At 41.0% G+C, this 23,236-nt stretch overlaps 2 protein-coding genes and 1 long non-coding RNA gene across 4 annotated transcripts in view; 1 reads left to right on the top strand and 2 right to left on the bottom strand.

Moving 5' to 3' along the window:
- Positions 1–4,085: 4,085 nt before the first annotated feature.
- Positions 4,086–15,521, bottom strand: LOC103156215 (prohibitin-2-like). Its single transcript, XM_007578190.2, has 10 exons — positions 15,408–15,521; positions 14,701–14,833; positions 11,009–11,093; positions 7,725–7,804; positions 7,009–7,193; positions 6,530–6,659; positions 5,836–5,939; positions 4,855–4,932; positions 4,705–4,784; positions 4,086–4,297 (listed from the first exon to the last, which is right to left on the bottom strand). Exons 1-10 carry the CDS (start codon positions 15,426–15,428, stop codon positions 4,273–4,275), a joined length of 921 nt encoding a protein of 306 aa, XP_007578252.1. The 5' UTR covers positions 15,429–15,521; the 3' UTR covers positions 4,086–4,272.
- On the top strand, positions 10,546–18,453 carry LOC107833852 (uncharacterized). The gene is made up of 3 exons (XR_001659628.1): positions 10,546–10,947; positions 15,952–15,954; positions 16,915–18,453. It is a non-coding gene; the product is annotated as an uncharacterized LOC107833852 (long non-coding RNA).
- pde6d (phosphodiesterase 6D, cGMP-specific, rod, delta) overlaps positions 17,691–23,236 on the bottom strand; it is a 15,719-nt gene continuing 10,173 nt past the window's right edge. Inside the window, exons 4-5 of one of the 2 annotated variants that reach the window (XM_007578188.2) lie at positions 20,748–20,853; positions 17,691–19,142 (exon numbers count right to left, since the gene is read on the bottom strand). In XM_007578188.2, coding sequence (XP_007578250.1) covers positions 19,061–19,142; positions 20,748–20,853 — 188 coding nt within the window. In that variant the 3' untranslated portion in view covers positions 17,691–19,060. The remainder of the gene's footprint in view (positions 19,143–20,747; positions 20,854–23,236) is intronic. The other variant, XM_016664147.1, reaches the window with a different exon arrangement.

Below are 23,236 nucleotides of genomic sequence, written 5' to 3'. Positions count from 1 at the left end.
TTTCTATTTGTTAAATATTCCACAAAATGTGCAGATAAAAGATGAACATGTCAGTTTAAACTTTGATCTATTTACCTACTGAGCTCTGCAGCTTTAAAACATGGATAGAACTGTAACTACATTAATCATAGCTCTTCTCTTCAGTGTTTCTGTCGGTTTCTGGTGGTGCAGCTCTGTGCTGCCTTCAGGAGAATGAGACATAAGAGTATCATCCATAAAATTTCACCCACATGGCATTTATTGTGCAAACCAGAGCTTTCAGTGGAAAAACAAAAGTTCCTTTTAATGCCATTAAAGGTCAAAGGTAAACTTTACACCTTACAATCACAACAATACTAGTTTAGACTTAGCAACTTCCTAAAAGCCCCCCTTTTGTAAAAAATTCTGCCAGCTTCCCGTCTTGTCCTCTTTTCATGCCCAGCACCACCTGTAATTCCTTTCTCAAGTAAACGTGTTTCTTTACCGGGTGAGACAAACTCCATCTTCTTTCATGTCGCATTTGATTTAACCCAGGGGTCCCCAAACTACGGCCCGCGGGCCGCCTCCACATTTGGTCCGGCCCCCTGAACAATACCGGAGAGCGTTCATATTTATTTTTTTTTTCTTTTCATTTATTGTATTTTCCGGTTTATATGTGGATTTTTCTTCAACCACCAGGGGGCTCTTTAGCAGGAATGTGTCCTGTAAAATGGGGGGTGTTTGTTTTGCATGGCTGCCATCTGTTGGACTTTTATGGAACTGCTTGACTTATGTTAAGTAATCAGTACAGTTGTTTGCTAGCGGTAGAGCAGACGAACACACGTGTCTGTTATGAACGCCGCATTCCAGGTTGAATTCTTCGAAGCGATGCCTGTAAGTAGCAACTTATACTTCAAAACTAGCCTTTATGTTAACATATGAGAAATTAATATATTATTGTAACGTTCCCTCAATGGAATATATACTAGTCAGTCCCAGTGACCGTTTCACTCATGGTTTTTGTCCATGTGCTTTCTGGGTAAAAATCAATCGAGAAACGCTACCCCACCCCGGTCAACAATTTCCGGCCCCCCACCAGAGAAGGGAAAAGTTATGTGGCCCTCACAGGAAAAAGTTTGGGGACCACTGATTTAACCGAACGCATGCGCTTCTTTTCTACAAAACGTTTTACAGTCATTGGTCAAGAACACGGGAGCTAGAATTCTGATTGGAGACATCTTTGTCTATTATCTACAGTTTAGTTGAGGCGGGCCGTTTGGTCCAATGTTCGCTTTGCTTGGAAGTCTGGCCCCCAGACGGAGCTCTTTACGCCCAAGTTTCAAACGTCTGACTAAATAAATCTTCCTTATTTTAATTGTAAGTAGTTCTTTAAATGACCTGTGAGATGATATACTTACCCATGTATCCATAACAACCGGAACTTTCAATATCCAGCAAGTTATTTTCGCAATTTAAACAAGTGCCCCCGGATTAATTACACTCTCTGCAGCTGCAGCTGTGAAGTTGCCGTATTAACCCGATAATTGCTGGAAAGTGCAACGTCTCCCCTTTCAGAAACCGTTGGAATTTTTCAGATAGCGCTACGTGTGGCGGAATTACGGTACTGCAAATTTAGATGTGTCGCCGCCGACACGTTCCGGTCCAGCCTGGAGACTAGTTTGGTTGAGGCAGACTGTTTGGTCAAAAGCCGGAAATCTGGCCCCCTGCCGGAGCTCTTTAAGCCCTGTATTTTATTTAAAAGGTGCTTTGAGGGCACATAATGTCACTTTTACAAAAATAAAAATGTATTTTAAAGAAAAAAAAAATCAATTAAGATGGTACAAATGCCTGTTTGAACAGTAGAGCCTTCAGCCGGGATTTAAAGACAGCGTGTCAGAGAGTCCTTTGAGTGGGGAAAGTGGACGTTTATTCTAAATAGTAGAATCCTGTGCATGAATTGTACATTTACAGAATAAAGATGCTTTATGTCCAAAAGGCGCATTCACAAAGCGAGCGGCTCGATTGAAGGATGACTGCAACTGGACTGGTACCGGTACCACACGGCTCTCTAAGTTTTGCTCAGAAATCCAGAATGATCAGTCTGAGCAGTCTCAACGCTCATAAACCATCACTTCCCAGCAGATCAATATGATCTCTGATCAATTGCTCCCTCTGAATCCTTCCATTACGCGGCACACCTTATATGCTCGCAGCTACTTATAAATATACGTGTTTGACTACACACCTTGATCACCTTAAAAATAATCAAACCNTTGATTTGAGTAGCTCAAACATGGACCGGATGTGCGCTTTTATTGTGAAAGCAGCACGTAAATGGGTGTACCATAATGTCTTGAGCTACCGCGCACTTGTATATTGTGTGCTGGGCCGGCTGGAGTCAGAGCCTGCTAGCTTTACCGCGATGATTAACCACACTCTCTGCAGCTGCAGCTGTGAAGTTGCCGTATTAACCCGATAATTGCTGGAAAGTGCAACGTCTCCCCTTTCAGAAACCGTTGGAATTTTTCAGATAGCGCTACGTGTGGCGGAATTACGGTACTGCAAATTTAGATGTGTCGCCGCCGACACGTTCCGGTCCAGCCTGGAGACTAGTTTGGTTGAGGCAGACTGTTTGGTCAAAAGCCGGAAATCTGGCCCCCTGCCGGAGCTCTTTAAGCCCTGTATTTTATTTAAAAGGTGCTTTGAGGGCACATAATGTCACCTTTACAAAAATAAAAATGTATTTTAAAGAAAAAAAAAATCAATTAAGATGGTACAAATGCCTGTTTGAACAGTAGAGCCTTCAGCCGGGATTTAAAGACAGCGTGTCAGAGAGTCCTTTGAGTGGGGAAAGTGGACGTTTATTCTAAATAGAATCCTGTGCATGAATTGTACATTTACAGAATAAAGATGCTTTATGTCCAAAAGGCGCATTCACAAAGCGAGCGGCTCGATTGAAGGATGACTGCAACTGGACTGGTACCGGTACCACACGGCTCTCTAAGTTTTGCTCAGAAATCCAGAATGATCAGTCTGAGCAGTCTCAACGCTCATAAACCATCATTTCCCAGCAGATCAATATGATCTCTGATCAATTGCTCCCTCTGAATCCTTCCATTACGCGGCACACCTTATATGCGCAATATACGTGTTTGACTACACACCTTGATCACCTTAAAAATAATCAAACCTGTTGATTAGTTTTACTCAGCAGGTTTGAGTTAATCTGCTGATCCAACCATGTTTTCTTCTTTTAGTGAGAATGAAATAACCCCGCAGATGCATTCCATGCGCTTCAGCGCACAGACCAACGTTACATCTCTTAGACAAAAACTGAGGAAAAGCACTATTTTCAGTGAAAATAAAATAAAAATAAAAGTATATAGTACTTTTATTTTCTTTATTTTGTATGCATGTTAGCTTGTCTGAGGATAAATGCGGTTCCGTTTCATTTACATTTAAACAATAGAATATTAAAATCATGAAAAACATCGGGTTTGATCCTTCTTGTTCTAAATAACACCGAATGTAGTCAGACTTAAGTGCATTTAGGTGAATTTTGACTCTTTGTAGTTTGATATTGTCCGCAGAAAAAGTTTGCGTGGCTGTCGCACATTTTCACGCCAGCGAAAAAGCGTGCGTATATTTATGCAAAGGTTGACGCAATGTTAATGTTATACATGCCGACTTGTGTGTAACATATGACACCGCACATTTTTTGTGCTCACGCTGCTTTATGCATGAGGCCCCTGATATTCTCCCAGCTGAATCTTTTTTTAGTCATTTGTTTCCCTTTCCAACCATGTACAGATCTGTAGCAGGTTTCACCTCTGAAGTTAACTCATTAATGGTTAGTCTTCTCAGTTCCAACCTGTTCATCATCTGACTCAATACAATATCAACTTAGTTTTCATTTTGTCCAAATTTAAAGAATGTAAGCTTTTCTGGAAATCAGGTTGCCTACTGAGATTACTCTGAATGTGACAACGATTTTTACTTCATTAGGCAGTCTAGTTTGATTAAAACGAGAGCGAGTAAAAATGATCTAACCTACAAATGCCACTGATAAGAAGCAACGGTTATCTAAAACAGGTTTGTTAACATGAGGTTCCTGCACTAGGCTGAGGTAGTGTGCATAATCCAGTTTTATTCTATTACACATAGATAATTGTACAGGCTTCAAAAAGTAATAAAAGCAACTCCTAAATCTCCAGGAGAAAAAACAAAGTCAGTTCTTTCCCACTTGTCCAAATTGATGGATGATGATGTGGGTCTAATAAGATGTCTGCTGTGCTGCCACTGGTCACGTCTTCCTCACTTCTTCAGAACAGTCGAAAAACTGGAAAAAGAACAGCAAAAAAGAAACTAAAATCCAGGGTTTTCAATCTCTGATTTTGCTCCTTGAACCTTAGATTAAGATGTTTGACAGGTGATGAAATCAAAGGGCAGCTGCAGGTGGGAGAGACCAACAGGTTAGGCATCAGCTTACAACTTCATTAATGACACCCTTATATTAAACTTTCAAAGATGAGCCTCAACATTTAAACTCTAAAGCCAGAAAACATCTGTGATGCCATGTGAGAGGAAATAAACATGTTGCTACGCTTTTAATCCTTAAAGATTCTTCAGGTTTTACTTTGTTGACTTTCTGTTAACTAGGAAGGATTCAGAATGAAATGGGAAGTAGAAGTTAGAGATATGATAAAGAGTCAGATAGGTAAAGCAGAGTCTGGCAGTGGAACCTACCTGTTGAAGAACGTCTGATCTTGTAGATTCAGAACCAAACTGTCAGCATTAAGGTACACTTTGTTCTGAGATGCAGACACCTAGAAGCAGACACTCTACTTAGCATAATTCATCATCAGCAAAGCTCCTGAAAAGGCTGATCACACCAACCGTCTTAGCAATGTTCTGAGCTGCTCTGATTCTCCTCAGCTTCAGGTAACCAGGGTTCTTGGTCACAGCTTGGCCCAACTGAGAGAGACCAATTAGTTATTCAACATAAGCTCAAGTGTAATGCAAGGTCAGAAACACACACACACACAGTAAAACTGACCTTTCACATACTGAGATGTAAACATATCACTATTCTGATCAAGAAGGTTGTTGAAAATGCCTTCAGGTAACATTACACTGAACTAATCAAGTCAAAGGCCAATTATTAAGCACTTAGAAGTCATAGTATGTAACCTTTATAAAAAAATGTTTTCTTACATGTTTGTAAAAACTGTTACTATGTCATGACAGTATAATATGAGATCCATAATCTGTGAGAGGGGGAGGGAAAAAAGTAAATCAAGCTCCTCCACCTTATATTACTATTAGCATCTGCAATAGTAGATGCTAATACACCACCTGGTCAAAAACAACCAATCAGAGACAAGAGGAAGTTCGTGCTGGTGTATGCGCTGCTAAATGTGCTACCAGCAGATAAACAGCTTACTATTCCAGAAAACTTTATCTGTCGTCATCGGTTGCTATGCTAACTAGCCTGAGCATTGATGACAGGATCTGCTCTGGGGAACTAGTGTAGCAGAGAGGAATGGAACTGAGTGTGAGCAGTGTGTACACAAACATGATTGACAGCGTAAAGGCCTTCCTCCTGACTGATTGTTTTTGACTAATAGTAGCACTGGGAGGAGGCGGAGGAGCTGGATTTTTTCTCACTCATCATTATACAGTCAATACGGTGACAGAACAAATATGTAAAACACTTTTTATTTATAATTATTTTTATGTTTTGTTTTTTTAATAAAAGTAACACTGCAGCTTTAACAGCAACTAAAGATGACTTGTGGATGTTGAGCGAACATCCAGTGTTGGTCTCCATATTAAAAACAAACACAACTGGATCTGCTTCAGTTCAAATTCAGTTACCATTTTAGCAGCTTCTGCCTCCCCCTCCGCCTGGATGATCTTCTGTCTCTGGTCCTGTTTGGCTTTCTCTACGTAGAACTGTGCTCTCTGCGCCTCCTGCTGGGCTAAAAGTGCACAAGCAATACTTTATAAACTCCTCTCTTTTTGGTAGTACTGTACTGAATGCCTGGTGTTCTCTTCCAGCAGATCGTAGGAATTGAAATCAAGTGCTCACTGCTCACTTAATCTGAATATTTTCATATCATGTTAAGTCCAACAGTATTCATAACCCTGGCAGAATCGGAGTTTAAATCTAAGCTAATTTAAGTAAGTGGAGGATCAGTTGTAAAAAAAAAAAATGTTTCTGTTTTTATTTATACTTTGTGAAAAAGGCAAGGCAGATTAAAAATGTATAACATTACAGTTGGAAAAATCTCTATTGGCATTACTCTTGTATATCTGAGCAGCTTTCTTAGATAAAGAAAGGTTTTAAAAGATCTATGTTTAGTGATGCGCTCCATACCATGGAAGGTCTCCATACCAAAACCCTCATCTTTAGCTCCCTGCACATATTCAGGACTCAAGTTGGCCGAATTGGAAAAGAACTTTAAACCTAAATCTGAACAACTTTGGTCCTGATTGTATAGAAACGCGTATGAGTGGCTTCATTTCCCTCCAGTGTCAGTAGAATGTTAGCCAACAGGTCCAGACTCACCAACTTGCTTGGCCTCCACAGCAGCAGTGTACTGGCTGCTGAAGCTCAGCTCTGTGATGGCCACATCATCCAGAATGATGTTGAAATCCTTTGCTCTCTCAACAAGCTCTCTGCGCACCAGCAGGGAAACCTGGACACCAACAACAGTTTCAACTGGGCAGCAGAAAAAGCTAGGCCTGCACCAAAACCTGACCTGCTGATTCTAATTTTGGCCAATACCAATTTTTTTCTGAAAAGTTACTAAATATAATGACAAAGGCACTAAACTAACAGTGCAGTGACTTGTTAACATGCAGACGTGACCTAGTCAGTCAGTCTGTCCTCTCGCTGCAGAGTAAAAAGAACAGAAGACATTTGAGGATCAGACCGGTTTTTCATGCAAGTATCAGCTGATCACCGATCCCCCAAAATGAAGGGAACTGGGCCGATTTGTCGGTGCTGCAATATGAAACAGCAGGCAGCGTGGGAACCAGGAGCACCTGTGCTCTCTGTGTGATGAGCTGTGAAGCGTTGAACTTGGCCACTACAGATTTGAGGACTTCATTGACGATAGAAGGCAGAACTCTCTCGTCGTAGTCCTTCCCTAGTTGTTGGTACATTACAGGCAGGCTGGACGCCATGGGTCTGGACAGCACCCGCACTCCAATATTCACCATCTGCAGATCTGCACAAACACAAATATCCATACTTGTCATATTTCTACTGACATGAAAGAAAAGCAGGAAACAGTAAAAGCTATCCTAAATAATGGTGTTGAGGTTCATCTGCAGAACGCTCCCATGAACTTTATGGTTTAGATTTCTACAGCTTGACCTCAGAGAGACTGTTACTATGACAACACAATCCATGATGTGTAATGCTGCTTACTTTTTAATTTGCTACATGAATAAAGCTAAAATGTAACTGGACTGTGTGTGTATACAGAGGCAGTAGTGCTGAACTGTACTGACTGGGACCATTTCTAAATCGAATTCCACTAAACTATAACTATCAGTTCTTACAGGAGACAACATCCATCCATCCATCCATTATATTTATCAAACACTATAAAACATAATAAGCTCTTAATGTAGAACAAGTACTACAGTATGTTGTATTAAACTTTAGTAACAAAAGTCACAAGATTTCTACTTTGCTGAAGAACACAGAATGTAACTGAGCAGCAGTGTGTAGGTGTGTATTCAGTGCTTATCACCTTTGCTTCCAGTCAGTGAGGAGATTTTACGAGGTTTAGCTCTAATGTCATAGATGATTGGATACTGGAACCACGGGATCCTGCAGCATGGACATTAGAATGGTGCTGTTTGAAATCTGTCGCAGCAAACACCAACACATCAACTAAACCGTATAAAACTGTCATTAAACTGTGTCATAACAATTGTAACAGATAGTAAATTATTTAAAGTGAAGATAGAAATATCTAGGCCAGTGGTTCTTAACCTTTGTTGGGTACCAAACCCACCAGTTTCATATGCGCATTCACTGAACCCTTCTGTAGTGATAAATAAAATATGATTTTTTTCCCTCCAAATTCAAGACATAGGGGTGACCCAAGATCACTAGACTCTCAGAGTCTAGTTGGGTCACCCCAAGATCACCAAGTCTTCTTAAAAGGTAGAGTCTCTGAGAACAGTTCTTAAAGATATAGTCAGTGTTTTCAGCAAAGTTGAGCTGACTGTCCAGGAACGACCCAAGGTATTTAAAATTTGCCACAGTTTCAACAAGTTGGCCATTGAGAGAAACTGGAACCACTTTAAGGTTTTGTTTAGACCAATTAATTAGCTCTACATTCTTAAGAGAATGAAAAATTAATAATAAATAATAAAGACTTTGCGGTATTCGGATTTAGTAATGTAATTATATTAGTTGTGTTACCACCCCACGCCACCAGAGGCAGTAGCAACCCCGAAAAGATGCGACTAAGGAGCAGATTTAGANGATACTGAGATAAATGCTACAAGTTCTAAGCACAACTTTATGCAAAGTATCCCCAGAGAAACACATTAAAAGCCAGAAGCAGCACAGCGTTATAATTGCAGACTTTCCTCCAAACAGGTTTCTCATGCAGAAAGTTCAGATCATTGCTTTGCGTATTTGGTGGTGCAGATTGTGAGCTTGGACTACTCAGGCCACAGAGCCACATAGCAACTCTTTTCCATGTAGGTGGTTGAGACTGTTCAGTCTCTGAGCTAACAGAGTTCTCTGGATCAGGTGACCTTTGAGGAGTTGTGAGGTCGATGCGAGGCTCAAGATTAAATCTGGACCACCAGGTTAGTCTGTGGAGCTGCACAGGAAAGGTGCACAGTGAGAAATGAGCAGAACCAAAGACATTTAGAGCAGGTTTCTGTTTTAATGCTTATAATAAATTAAAACATGTATCATTAAGAAGTTTGAGATATTCAGGACAAAGTTATCCATCTTTAGGTGGGGATTGATCCAACCAATAATACCTTAACTTCAACAAATAGAAGAGACCTTTTGGTACATAATCAAGTTATCAGTCAGACTTTGTTCTTAAGCAAATAGTGTGGCATGTTTTTCACACTTCTCTGTATTTTTGAGGAGATTACAACACTAGCAATTTCTATATATTTTTACATGAACATTTTTGGAAGATTTCATTCTACAAGTATTGTTCAAAAAATATGAACATCACAAAAATGTTGTGCTGACATTTCTTTACTTCAAAGTGCTGGAGTCTGCTTGAGCCAGTGAATAGGGACAGACTGAAGCTGTGTAATTTCCTCTATTTGTCTGCAGTATTTTATCCTTTAATGGAATGGCACAATAAACTCAAAGTCAGAAGTTGAGTCTGAAAGAAAAAAGGCTTATATTTTACCACATAAACAGGTCCCATTTTGAAAAAAATATTATGTCCACAATTTAATGGTTGGAGCATCCAGTTGTGGGTCCCACCTCCAGAACCTGTGGCCTTGATTTGAGGTGCCATGCCATCTGCTGGTGTTGGTTCACGGTGTTTTTTAAAGTCCACAGGCAATGCAGCCGAATGCTGGGACATTTTCATGATTCGCTCTGCTGACAAGCTTTATGGAGATGCTGATTTAATTTTTCATCAGGTCTTGGTACTGGCCCAACTGCCAAAGGCATCAATAGCTGATTGAATAACCCTGGTGTTAGAGTGCTTTACTGGCCAGCAGACTGGTCTGACCTGAACCCCGTAGAGAATCTATGCAGTATTGTCAAGAGAAAGATGAGAGACCACAACCAACAATGCAGATGATCTTCGATAGAAACTTTTGAAACTAATTTGAGTATTAAACTGAGCTTAATGCACTTTTTGATAACTAGGATTAACTGAGATGTAGGGGGGTAGGTGGTAAGTTGAGCCATCCCTTGCTTCTAACATTCAACATTGGGGATGCTTTTACAGTTTCCAAATAGTTAGGAGGAAGGCATCTTTTAATGAATCTTGTGAAGGAAAGAACCTCATGAATAAAGTGGTTAGACTTTTATTTCTTAAAAATTCTCTTTCACTCTTGAAAGTACATTTAGTGTTTCATGAGTTTTGTAAGAATTGTGTTTAGATTATAATAGATATTTAAAAAAATGTTTTATATATCAATTGTACTATGTATGAGCTACAACATGAGTTCATAAACACTATTTTAGCTCTGGACATAAAGTTGAAATGGCAGGTTTGGGATAGGTTGAGCAATTTGACCAGGGGTCATTTGAGCCAGTGGCTTATTCTGTCTGATGATGGTGTGTGCACTCATGACTGTTTGTCCTGCGCATCTCCCTGTCATCAGCTGGGGACATTTCAGTTCCAACTCTCTGCCGCTAACTCAGTGGTTCTTAACCTTTTTTGAGGTACTGAACCCACCAGTTTCATATGCGCATTCACTGAACCCTTCTGTATTGATAAATAAAATATGATTTTTTTTCTCCAAATTCAAGACATAGGGGTGACCCAACTAGAGTCTAGTTGGGTCACCCCAAGATCACCAAGTCTTCTTAAAAGGTAGAGTCTCTGAGAACAGTTCTTAAANCTGTTATCTATAATTCCACTAAATTGATTGCATTGCTTCTCTGCCTCAGTTAAACTCTCCCTAGCCATGACCAACCCTCCATGTTAGGTGAATTATTAATGTTAATATTTGTATGACAGCATCTCTACATGTACAGAACTAAAAATGGATCACCAGTGTACTGTCTGGTCCGGTTTAAGTATAAAATAAATCTGAACCCAGGAGTGGGCAACTCCAGGCCTCGAGGGCCGGTCTCCTGCAACTTTTAGATGCGTCTCTACTTCAACACACCCGAGTCAAATAAAGACTTTGAAGAACTTGACTGCACTTAGGAGGTGACTCAGCTGTTGGATTCAAGTGTGTTGGATCAGGGAGACATCTAAGAGTTGCAGGACACCGGCCCTCAAGGACCAGGATTGTCCACCCCTGGTTGAGATACTTAATGATGGGTGGTTGGCCCTCCCAGCCAGCAGAGGAGGGCAGAGAGTACCTGAAATGAAGCCCCTCAGCCAGAATGGTATCCATCTGCATCCCCCCAACCCTGTTGAAGATGATGGCTCTCTGGCCGCCCTCCACTGCTCTCTCACACACACACACACATACACAGAACAAGTTTCAGTTAACATACTGATGACAAAAACACACACACAAAAAAATAAATAAATCAGACCCTCAAAACTGTTTTGAGTTAATCCAACCCTGATTTTTATTCTTGTGGATCCTAACAGCTCGGAGTGAGATCTGCTCCTGTTCATTTTATCAAAAACAAACAGCTGGAGGTGACACCATGGTGATAGAGGAGGTCCTGNGTAATTATATTAGTTGTGTTACCACCCCACGCCACCAGAGGCAGTAGCAACCCCGAAAAGATGCGACTAAGGAGCAGATTTAGAAGTACAGCGATCCCTCGTTTTTCGTGGGGGTTGCGTTCCGAAAATAACCCGCGATAAGTGAAATCCGCGAAGTAGTTACCTTTAGTTTTTACAATTATTATACAAGACAATTAAATACTCTACATTGAAACCAAAGAATAAAACCTGTTTTCAGTTCAGCGGATGTGCGTGTTCATCAATCGGGCCTTAATGTGATCTGAAGTCGTGTCATTAAAGCGTCTCCTCCAACTTGCCCCGCGAGATTCACAGCTGTATCTACGGCAGAGCGATGGATTTTTCCAGCAGGCATGCAAAGTTTTCAGCTTTCATCTCCTGAATGGCCAAGCTGTATTACTTATATTTAAATACCGTAACGTTATTGGCAAACAGGTAGACAGTCTCCGAGCTCATTCGGGCTCGGAGACTGTTTATCCAATCAGGACGCAGAACACAATGCGGTGAAAAAACTGCACAAAAAAATCCGCGAAGCAGCGAGACCGCGAAAGGTGAAAGGCGTTATAGTGAGGGATCACTGTACACTGAAAGCTACAGAATTTGGTAAAAACTGTGAGCTTTGCTGAAGTAATTAAAGACACAAGTTCAAATCCATGCTGAGAGTGGAGCTCCTTCAATCACTGCTCCTCCGCAGCACTGATTGGCTAAACAATGTAACGTGATTCTCTGCAGCAAGTGATGGCAAAGCGGGGCGTCATCACGACTTTATATAAGTGTCCCTGGAGTTCGATCGAACCCAAGTTAAGAACCACTGCGCTAACTGTTGGAGACAAGCACCAACAGTGCTTGTCTCCAACAAGCACTGTCTCCAACAGTGCTTGTTGGATTTTCAATGTTCTTCCACCCAGAAGAACATTGAAAATCACTGGATGTACATGTCTTGTTTAATGTTGTTTGTTTGTATCTTCAGTTTTCACATCTAAAAATAAAATTAATGAATGCAGCTTACACTTTCTTTTGGTATTGGAGCAGTCAACAAGCTGACAGCAACAATTACTAGGCATGTAAGAGCCAGTAGGATGAGAGCAAAGTAAAGGTAATGGACATCAGTTAAAACAGAGGGCCGATGATCAGGCTGACCACAGGAAGGTGCTGTATAGGAGAACTCCAGAATCATGCGGACCAGTCCCATCACCAGGCCTGTCATCAGACCCCAAAATGCCCCCTAGGAAACAAATGTGCAGATCAACAAATACATTAGATACCAATCTGACAAAAAAAAAATCAACTGAATTGGAAATGCATTTACATTTTGCTCTATCTGTCCTCCTTAAATATTGAACTTGGATAGTTACAGAAGAAACAGTTGTTTAGAGGGAAGGGTAAATACAAATATGTTTACATTCATTCAGCTAAGATGCACACTGAACAGCTTACTGAACTTTAAAACGCTACTGGATCAGCTACCCTGTGGCCATCAGTTCTACATTTCCGGAAACAGCAGAGTCAGAAAGCAACAAAATGACTGAGGACAGTCTGGAATGGGTGAGAGCCGAACAAGAGCTGGCAATGGAGCTGATGGTTGAACTGCTGCTGTTGGTCACAGTCAGATGAGGTATGAAGTTCCCCAGCTCAGCCTGTAAGTTATGTTCAATATACTCTTGTACATTGGAATGTAAATGGGTGGACTGAAACGAACTCAGAACTTAGTTAATACTGAGGAAGTATGTAGATGCATATTAGAGCCAAGAAGGCTTCTGGTGGGCTGGTGACATATTGCAATGTCATGTTTTTTCTGTTGATAAATGTATTGATGGTATTGTCATGATGTGTGGGTGGATGATGGTGAGGGAGAACGCAGGCAGACCCAGCTTGTAGAAGATAAATGAAGATTTAATGAAGAATATCAGCTTGTACACAATTCAGCACGGCAGAGTGGAAGGCTAGGGCTCAGCACCGGTAGTAACAGAAACAGCACTGAATAAATGCAAGCTAGTCGACTCAGGACTTGACAGTTCTACTAAGACAACTGACAAGATACAAACAACAATAGACACGGACCCGACAAGAGACAAGGACAACAGGTGGACTTAAATACACAGGAGGTAATCACAGGGAACGAGACACAGCTGGGAACAATCAAGGGGGAAGACAGGAAAACACACTGGACAAAGAAACCAAAAATAAACACAGAAAACTCAAATACTCACAGGTATTGTTTGCATTCAGTTAAAGCATGTAAAGACAAAATACTCTTTAGCTTTGATTTTATGTTATCTTCCTCCGGAAGGTTCTAACTGCTCTTATCCACATAGATTATATAATGATCTTGTGGTTAAAATCTACAATCTGGTTAAAATTGTTGGCATCTATGTTTGTGGGGAGTTAATAGTCGAATTGGACGTTTAGAAGAATGTATTAATGAAATTGATGTGGATATTCGTGTTAGAACGTGTTTAGGTGAGACAGTAAACAAAAGTGCTGCGTGGTAAATGGGCAAATACGTGGGAATAATAATTTTACTTAAGTATTGGTAAAAAGAAGAGCGGTTGTGGATTATATTATCCACTTACGACAGTTGACGCAGCTCTGTCAATTTAGATATTTGTACTCCAAATGAATTAATAGTGAATATCCCAACTTCAGAAGATCAGCTTTAACTTAACAGAGCTCTGTGGTTCCTCCTGTCAGTATGAGAGTCAGGGTGAGGAGGCGCCAGACATGGAAAACTGGGATGCACTCCATGCCATGATGTTCAGAATTTAGGTCTCATGGCATCTCAAGGTGTNCGGGACCAAATTCTGCTGGAAAATGAGATCAGCATCTCCATCCAGCTGGTCAGCAGGAGCTGCATAAAGTTTTCTAAAATGCCCTGGTAGGCAGTTGAGTTCACTGGACTTCAGAAAACCCAGTGGACCAGAACCAGTCATAGACCCAGACCCTCTCTGACTGGAGGCAACCGGCAGTAGATTCTGGTTCTCTCCACTCCTCCTCCAGGCTTTGCATTATTTGACAATCCTATTGAAGATATGGGCATCCATGTTTTTCCTTCCGCTGAACTTTCCATTACTATGTCTGGATACAGCAATAATGCGTCTCAACCTCAACAACCAATACCCATGTTCCCTATGAGAACAAGACTGGAAACATTAACATTTACATATCAAGGTAGAAATAAATTCCCTTTTCTATGATATTCCATCTGATGGGGAAGCTACTCTCAGCTTCCCCATCCCGTGTTTCCACAAACACTGTTTGTGGAAACACTTCACAGTGTTTGTGGAAAATTAAACCAGCAGTTCTGCTTGGACAGGGGCCCAACCTAGGCCCCGATGGCTGTGTTAAGGCAGTGTACCTGTGTAGGTTGCTTCTTTAAGGCCATATGCTAGGGCTCCAGCTCCCAGGAGCAGCTTCAGCCCCAGTCCTGCTCCTTTGCCCCCAGAGGAAGACATCCGGCCAGTCAGGTCCCTCAGGTGCTGAATGAAGCGCTGCAGTTTTGTATGAATAAAGGTGATGAGAACATGCTGATCATCAAGGTGTTTAAATGAAGTTAAATTGATAATTTTATAAAAAGTACCAGTCATAAGTTTCAAGATGTCAGTTAAGAGGAAAAATAACCTGCCAAAAGACATTTTAGAGTAAAACAACATATTTAAAAGATAATCTACAAGAACGTGTGAGAGCAGTTCAGGCCGGATGTGTGTATGTGTGGAGTAGAGGTATGTATGGCGGCTTTGCTTAAAGCTTTGGAACCAACCAACATTAAAAGGAGTGAGTTAACTGGAAACCAGTCTGCGAACAGCAAGCTGAACACTGGAAGTGTTCCTCCGAACAGAGTCCTGAGGAGCACGGCGCTGTTTCCGCCTCCTTACCAAACCAAACTCATACCGCAGCTATAATGGAGGCTAACGCTAGCAAAGCAGAGGCAGCTAGTCCAACATGCCGACCTGAGGCTCCTTTAATGGAGTGAACCTTTCCTCAGTAAGCACCTCACCTCCACTAATAACACATCAAGAAAAGGGACGACACACTGGTTGGGTCACCTTCATTTAAAGCACTTACATTCGGCTCCTTACTCCCCATGCTGCAGCTTTTTGTTTTATTTTCCAGGTTGGGCCCGGCAAGGTTTAATGGAACATGAAGTTCTTCCTCTTGAAAAAAATCGTCATACTTTTCACTGTGCTTCCCCCTAACGATGTAGAAACGCAATAGCACTAGGGAACCGATGGAACAACAGAACAACCAATACAACCCATATACACCTGTGAGGCTGATCTGTCTCACAGGTGTATATGGGACATTGAACGAAAAATAAACTTTATCTGGTGCGCACGAGAAAGTTCATTTATTATTTTTTTTCAATGTCCCTTTAGGGGCTCCATACATTGAAATGGTTTACTAATATAATACTTATCTTGACAGTAATTTGATGACTTACAGAAAATTGTATCTTAGTAAGGGAATTGAGAATGAATGCTCAGTGTTTCAATGTCTCCAAATCGCCACCAATATCTCTGAAACTAAAACTAAGAGGCTTTTTAATCATAATTTTGAATTCTTAATATGTGGCTTAAACATGAAAAATTATCTGGAAAACAAAAGGCAGAAGGTTTCAGCAGCTGTGGCTACTGTGAACTAACTGCTGCTACAATACAGCTGAAAGACGCCTTACTTCAGTGTTTCTCAACCCTGGTCCTCACCGCCCCCCTGTCCTGTGTAACAGCTTGTGTGTGTCTGTGCGAGTTTTGATCAAAATGATTGTAGGGTTGTATGTGTTTATGAGATTTTTGATCAATGCGTTTGTTTGGAGCCACCTAGTGGTGTGATTAGTGACTGCATGCAACGGGTCCGTCAGGCACTCTCGCGGCTTCCCCCACCAGAATTCTGAGGAGCGCTGGTGGAGGTAGGTGCGAGAGAGGCAGCTCTTCACGTCTTTTTTTACTTAGGGTCATATTTTTCTAGTTCAACAATTAACGCAATAGCACTAGGGAACCGATGTATAAGAATGTATAAGAATATTTAACATCTACAAATATAATTTGTAAAGTTTTTCTCGTGGTTGGGCTGGAAAAATGTGACCCTATGAGTGGGAACTGCGCCGGTTGGTGTTCGTGGCTGACCACTCAGTCACGACACTAACCGTGTCTTTTATTTTTCAGCCTGTCGGACCACTTGCCTGCAGTCAAAGCCACATTGTGAAGAGTTTTTTATTCTGTATTGTACTAGGTGACCGACAACTAAACAAGAAGAGTTACACCTGCATGTTTTAGGTGTTTCCCTTCTGCCACACACCTGAATTGTATCTCTGGGTAATTAACAGGCTTCTGCAGCACTTGATGGTCATGCAATAATTTAAATAAGCTGTTCTGGAATAGAGGCACATCTAAAACATACATAGCAGGGGGTCGGTGAGGACCAGGGTTGAGAAACACTGCCTTTCTTGGTCCAAAACCAGACTGGTGCCAGCTCTCGAGGAACCTCAACAGGAACATTTTCTTCACTCCTGCCAGCAGGAAATGACATCATGGAGGTCACTGAAACTAGAAGGCAGCTCCTGTCCTGGATCTAGCCTATCACTGAGTTCCACATATGGACTTTGGAACTGCAGTGGAATACAATACATAGCTGGTTCTGGTCTTTACTCCAGATGCATAATGGTAAAGCAAAACTAAGTTTTAAAGATTTGACAGCAAACACTAAAAATGTTGGTAAGTAGAAACATTGCAACAGAATCGGAAAGTGGATCGAACCCAAAATTAGAATTCAGCTCTGCCAGAACTTTTTTGAGTCAATGTTATATTTTTAAAGGCCATTACTCCTCATCTGTCTCAGGACAGCAAACTGGCTTATCTGAGAAACAGCCAGTTTGCAAGTTCTCATTAGAAACCTGAGACATAAGAATTCAGTTCGACTATCTGAAGGTAGGAACTGATCAGATTATCAGTTTCTTTTTTATAGGTTTAATAGGCACTACTGGCCTTTATTTGAGAGAGGTCAGACAGTAAAGTGGGTAATAAGAAAGAGGGGAGACATACGGCAATGGTCATCAGGCCAGGATTTGAACCTGTGGTGTAACAACTACCACAGTTATAACTACTATGATTGTATAACTGTGGTAGTAATATAAAATATGTAACACTCTCAATTTAGAGGACAGCTAAGGTGAAGCACAGTTCGAGGAGTGTGTATTTAGAGGACCACATAAAACTGAAGTTAATCAGTATAGCTAATCATAGAAATATCTAAGCAGATAAGATACACTTCCAGATACAGAAATTGTTTTACAATTTAAAACAAAATTAAATTCAGAGAACAACACAGTAAGGAACAAACACACACATCATGTTATTACAACATTGTATAACTTTAATCGCTAAATCCTGTCATATTAAAACACATGGCTATTTTACACAGCTCTTCCAAAAGCTAAGAAAAACAAAAACACAGTGAATTGATGCAATGTCCAAATCTAGCCAGAATGCAGAGAGTCAGGCTGCAGACAGGACATTAACAGCTGGTACCATCTGATGAAAGAAGACATAGCTAGATACAAAAACAAGCCGATGAATTATCTACATCAGACAAATTAAGAAGTTTATCCTCTGAATCAAGCTGATCTTTGACATTAAAGCAAAGAAGCAAAATAACTGCAAAAAAACTATTGGTTTGCTGGTGGACATCACAAACTACCTTCCAAGAACATCTCAACAGTATGTAAGGTTAACTCGAGACAGTCCGGATAATTCAGTGCTTTGTATGTTTGACTGTGTTACAAGCTGATTCTCTGAAACCTACAACTATTGTAGTGTATAAGTGTTATCAGAAGTGTGCCTCCCCTCCAGAGGCAGCCCAGAGACGGGCATCCTCTTCAGAACAAACCCTGACCCGGGTCCAGTCCCCTGCATGTTCTCCAGACAGTTTTGATGCTCGGATCAGGACTGCCGTCTCACCGTCTGTCAGTCTCCATGGCGCCTCAGAGATTGGTGTACACACAGGGGAGAAGGTGGGTAGTGACACAGATTCCCCCTTCAGTAGTGGACAAACAGGTGCTAAGTAAGCAGTGACTGATTTATCACAAGAGTGAGTTTGGTGAACAAAGCCCAGCAGGTACAGAGCCACTAGTTCTAGTCAACACAACATGGAAACATAAGAGCTGTTGCCCTCTTCTTGAGGTAATGGAGGACAGTTTTAAGAAAAATGAGAATGTGTGTCTTATACTGAGTTGTGTAGTACATTGTGTTTGTATGTGTGTGTTTAGAATGTAATCCAAGAACTGAACTCATCTTGGCCTTGCTTTCATAGTTTAGGCTAATTTTAATGGAGTGGATGTCGGCTTTGAACTAGAACTAGAAAATATTCAGAGCGTTTTCTCTAACTTTCTCTTCAACATCAAGGCAGTTGTCTGCCACTGTGTTCCTGAGTAAATGCTCATGTTTATTCATAGCTTGACCTGGATTAGTGGTCCTGCAGATCAAGCAAAGGATTAGAATCAGGGATTTTTTTTTCTTCCTAATTTCTCTTCTCCAAAAAGAAAATGGAACAAAACACAAAGTTCACTTAAGTGATGGTGGCAGCACAGAGGGCTCAGCCTAGACATGCTGATCCATGACTGTATAACAGGTGACGGCCGCAGACTGTAGCTAACAACCATGGTTTATTTCTGGATCTTGGCAGGACATCAGCAGGTTGGAAGGTCAGAGGTCAAGGCTCAGATGTCAGATGTAGAAAAGCCGAACCCTGGAAGTACTCACGTGAAGGTCATTGTCGTAGAACTTTGTCTCTATGATCACATTACCACTGAAACACAAGACATCAAAGTGTAAATGAGATCTTTCTGCTCAAAGAAAATCAAAGCTTTACTTGCACAGCAGCGAGCTGACCAATAACTTGGTTCTCCTGGTTTCAGATCCAACCACTGTTGGTACAGATCTCCATGCAGGTGTGACAGTGCTCCAGGTTTCAGAGACCTCCTTGTTATTAAAAATCTCTTCTTACCCATTTTAATTAAATGGTTCAAAAATCTTTAGCATGAAGGCGATGTTTTGGTACATGAGTCCTGGTGCTGTCGCCGTCTCAGACATGATGGACTCAAGACCACACCTGCAACACCCTTGGTTTTAAATGTAGCTTGGTGTGAGAGTCCTGGCAGCATTCAAATGCAACTGATGACCTGACTCCTATGTACTGAGGATAAAAAAGTGAGAGGGAGGAGAGAACATGAGAAGAAACGTTTTCCTTCTGTGTAGAACAAGGAAAGAAAGAACCGCAGGTGGAGTTAAGTCCTCCACCTGTTGCCTCCACTAGCTCTGCCTGTAGCTAATAAGTCAGCTAACGTTTAGCTGGATGTCTACATTCTGCAGAGTTTTCCATTTTGTCTCTTTAACTTGTGACCAGCTCAGCAGATATATTGGCCAGGTAGTTCAGGATCAGCTTACATAAATGTCTGGCTTCATCTATATGTTGTGGCAGAGCAGGTTTGTGACGTGAAAAAATTGGGCCCCAGTTAGTCTGGAGTCCTGTTGTAGGTCTTCATCTGCCTCTCTTCTTACCCTGATGTGCCCATCACTCTGATAGAGGGTAAATCTGGACTAGTCAGATCACATGACCTTTTGACATTGGTCTCGAGTCCAATCTTAAGGTTTCCTTGCAGAATGAAGATTTTTTTCTCCAGATAGCCTCACCTATTAGTGGTTTTCTTATGGCTGTTCATCACAATCTCTTGAGTTCCCTTCACACTGTACATGTAGAAATGCTCTTACTTTAACTATCAAACATTGAACTTTGTTCTACTGTTTTTTTTCTTTGATTTGATGCCATCAAGCATTTAAAAGTCATCACCGGTTCCAATCTTTCAAGATATTTTTCAGACCACATTTCTTCTTCATAGACGATGGTTCCTCACTATCCTTCCAGTCTTTAATCATACGTTGGACGGTTCTCAACCCAAGTTTATTTGTTTCTGCATCTCCTTAAATGTTTTCTCTGCTTGATGCCAGTGATTCTTTCTTAAACAGACAAACATCCTTTCCATAACCGCAGGATGAATCCTTCTATGCGGTTGTTTAAGAAATGAGAAGCTAATATTCGATTAAATAACTTACTGCAGTTGGAAGACAGTTTTCTGTGCAGTAATTATCCAATAGTAGGCTCTTAACTATTTGCTCAGTTGAATTCAAGTGGTGACCTGTTTTTGGCCAGGTAGGGTATCTTAGTGTACATTGGAGAGAGATGAAAAGAGAAACAAATTTAAATAAAAAGGAAAGATGTAATTCTGTCTCCAAGGCAAAAAACAAATACCATAATCATTTACATTTTAGTAAAATTCAAAAGGCACAACATGATGGTATTCAAAATGAGTGATGTCTGAACTGAAACAGAAAGAAAAGAAGGCAGCTGTCTTACGTTAAGACATTGGCTGGCATCATCTGGGACTCAGGAGCTGCTTCTATCAGAGACTGCCATGTGTTGGTGGAGTTTGGGATGACGAAACCAAATTCAAAGAACCATTCTGCACACAGAGAAAACACCCCACAGAGCTCCATCATCCCTTCATTAACAGTAACAATCCCACAGATTACAGCAGTCATTAACGGTGTTAATGTTCCATAAAGCCTGTTCTTGCATCTACTGGAAACCAGCAACATAACATGTTGTGATGTGGATACCATGGCGGCCCCAGGGCCCTCCTGGAACATCACTCCCAGCAGCAAGTCCCTGTGGACCGGCTTCCAACACGCAGACACCCCCAGCTAATTTCAGTTCACTCAGCCTCCTCCAGCCTTCTTTTAGTCACCTCATGCTTCTGGAGTTCTTTCCCCTGGATTACACCAGGTTGCTTCATTTACATGTGGTAGCATTTGCTTATATTCTGGAGTTAACATTTCTGGGTATAAATGGCAGCTATGATGCAACAGCCCACTGAACAGAAATTACTGACTGGGTGTTTGTACTTTCTAATCCTGAGTCTTACTGGAGAGCCGTCAGGATTTGGTGGAGCAGCACTCGCCAAAACCATCTGTGATCCAGTATGAAACAGTATCACAGCACTTTTGAATTATAATAATCAGAATACCAGGATTTTTTTTCGTTGTTTTAAAAGGTTTTCCCCATTGATACGCTTCCTGACTGCCCCACACCATATGGGGTAAAAAAAAAAAAAAACAGAAAAAAGAAAAGAAAAAAAAGAGAACGACAAGCACGTTGCGCAAAACTCTGAAACAGGACAACCGGGACGTAAAACGAAGCAATGAACTAGATGTGAATCAGTATCAGAGAATGTGGTGGTGAACAGTGAAAAATCAATACAAGTGTCAAATCTGGTGAAACACATGATGATTAAGCAGTGCAGCAGGTGAATGACATGATGAGTGAAGATTACTGGTGGTGAGCCTCAATAAAAGCAATAAAATAAAACAAGCAACAGGAAATAAACTAAAGAGGACAAAACAATAAACCAAGAGAGGATAATACTAATCAAAGAAAACTAAATGGAAATGAATGAAGAACAAAATGCAAGAATAAATTAAGAAACTAAATCAATCACTCAATCAATTAATCAAATTTTATTTGTATAGCACATTTCAGCAGCAAGGCATTTCAAAGTGATTAACATCATTAAACACAAAAACACAGTCATGTAACACTGAATAAACAATGAAAAACATTAAATTTCCCGCTGAGTCAAAGTCTTTCAATCGGCAGGAAAAAAAAAACTGCGGGGGGTTGGGGAGCACTCCAACCCGCACCCCTTTTAAAACAACGGGGGCGACTCCAACACGCACCCTTTTTCAACAGCGGAGGGGACTCTAAACCCGCACCCCTTTTCTCTCTAGCACTTGAACCCGGTTTGGGATTCAAATCCCAATTGTTAATGTTCCATAAGCAAACAATAAACCAAGAGAGGATAATACTAACAGAGTTGCTTAAACTCTGTTTAGAGTTTAAGCAACTCTAAACAGGTAGGTTTAAAGTCGAGATTTAAAGGCACTCAGTGTTTCAGCTGTTTTACAGTTTTCTGGAAGTTTGTTCCAAATCTGTGGTGCATAGAAGCTGAATGCTGCTTCTCCTCGTTTGGTTCTGGTTCTGGGGATGCAGAGCAGAACCAGAACCAGAAAACCTGAGTGGTCTGGAAGGTTGATAGAACAGCAGCTCTTTAATGTATTGTGGTGCTAAACCGTTCAGTGATTTATAAACTAACAACAGTATTTTAAAGTCTATTCTCTGAGCTACAGGGAGCCAGTGTAGGGACTTTAAAACTGGTCTTATGTGCTCTATCTTCCTGGTTTTAGTCAGAATGCGAGCAGCAGCGTTCTGGATCAGCTGCAGCTGTTTGATTGATTTGTTGGACAGACCTGTGAAGACGCTGCTCCAATAATCAATGCGACTAAAGATAAACGCATGGATAAGTTTCTCTAGATCGCACTGAGACATTAGTCCTCTAATCCTCGAAATGTTCTTCAGATGATAGAAGGCCAACTTTGTGACTGTCTTAATGTGGCTCTGAAGGTTCAGGTCAGAGTCCATCACTACTCCCAGGTTTCAGGCCTGATCGCTGGTTTTCAGTTGTAATAACTGAAGCTGTGCATTGACTCTAGTTCGTTCCTCTTTAGGTCCAAAGATAATAACTTCAGTTTTGTTTCTGTTCAGCTGGAGAAAGTTTTGGCGCATCCACACATTTATCTGTTCTAAGCATTTATTCAGTGACTGGATGGGTTCAGAGTCACCTGGTGACATCGTGATGTAGAGCTGTGTATCATCTGCATAGTTATGGTAGCTGATCTTATTTCCTGTTATATATAACCTGAGCTAGTGGGAGCATATAAATATTTAATTAAAGGAGTCCTAGGATTGAACCTTAGGGTACCCCACATGTGACCTCTGACCTCTTTGAT

This window comes from Poecilia formosa, unplaced genomic scaffold, assembly GCF_000485575.1.
Source record: "Poecilia formosa unplaced genomic scaffold, Poecilia_formosa-5.1.2 Scaffold470, whole genome shotgun sequence".
Classification (NCBI taxonomy): Eukaryota; Metazoa; Chordata; class Actinopteri; order Cyprinodontiformes; family Poeciliidae; genus Poecilia; species Poecilia formosa.
The sequence above is the reverse complement of the archived record's forward strand: the minus strand, read 5'-3'. Positions and strand labels throughout refer to the sequence as shown.

Bases quoted from the DNA above. Each gene is read 5' to 3' on its own strand.
- LOC103156215 (XM_007578190.2), bottom strand. From the start codon at position 15,428: ATGGGGAGTAAGGAGCCGAAT. The intron at 7,805-11,008 runs GTACTCTCTGCC...TCCATGCTGCAG, and splicing joins GCTGAGGGGCTTCATTTCAG to GATCCCGTGGTTCCAGTATC. The intron at 6,660-7,008 runs GTGCTCCTGGTT...GTTGGTGTCCAG, and splicing joins TCATCACACAGAGAGCACAG to GTTTCCCTGCTGGTGCGCAG.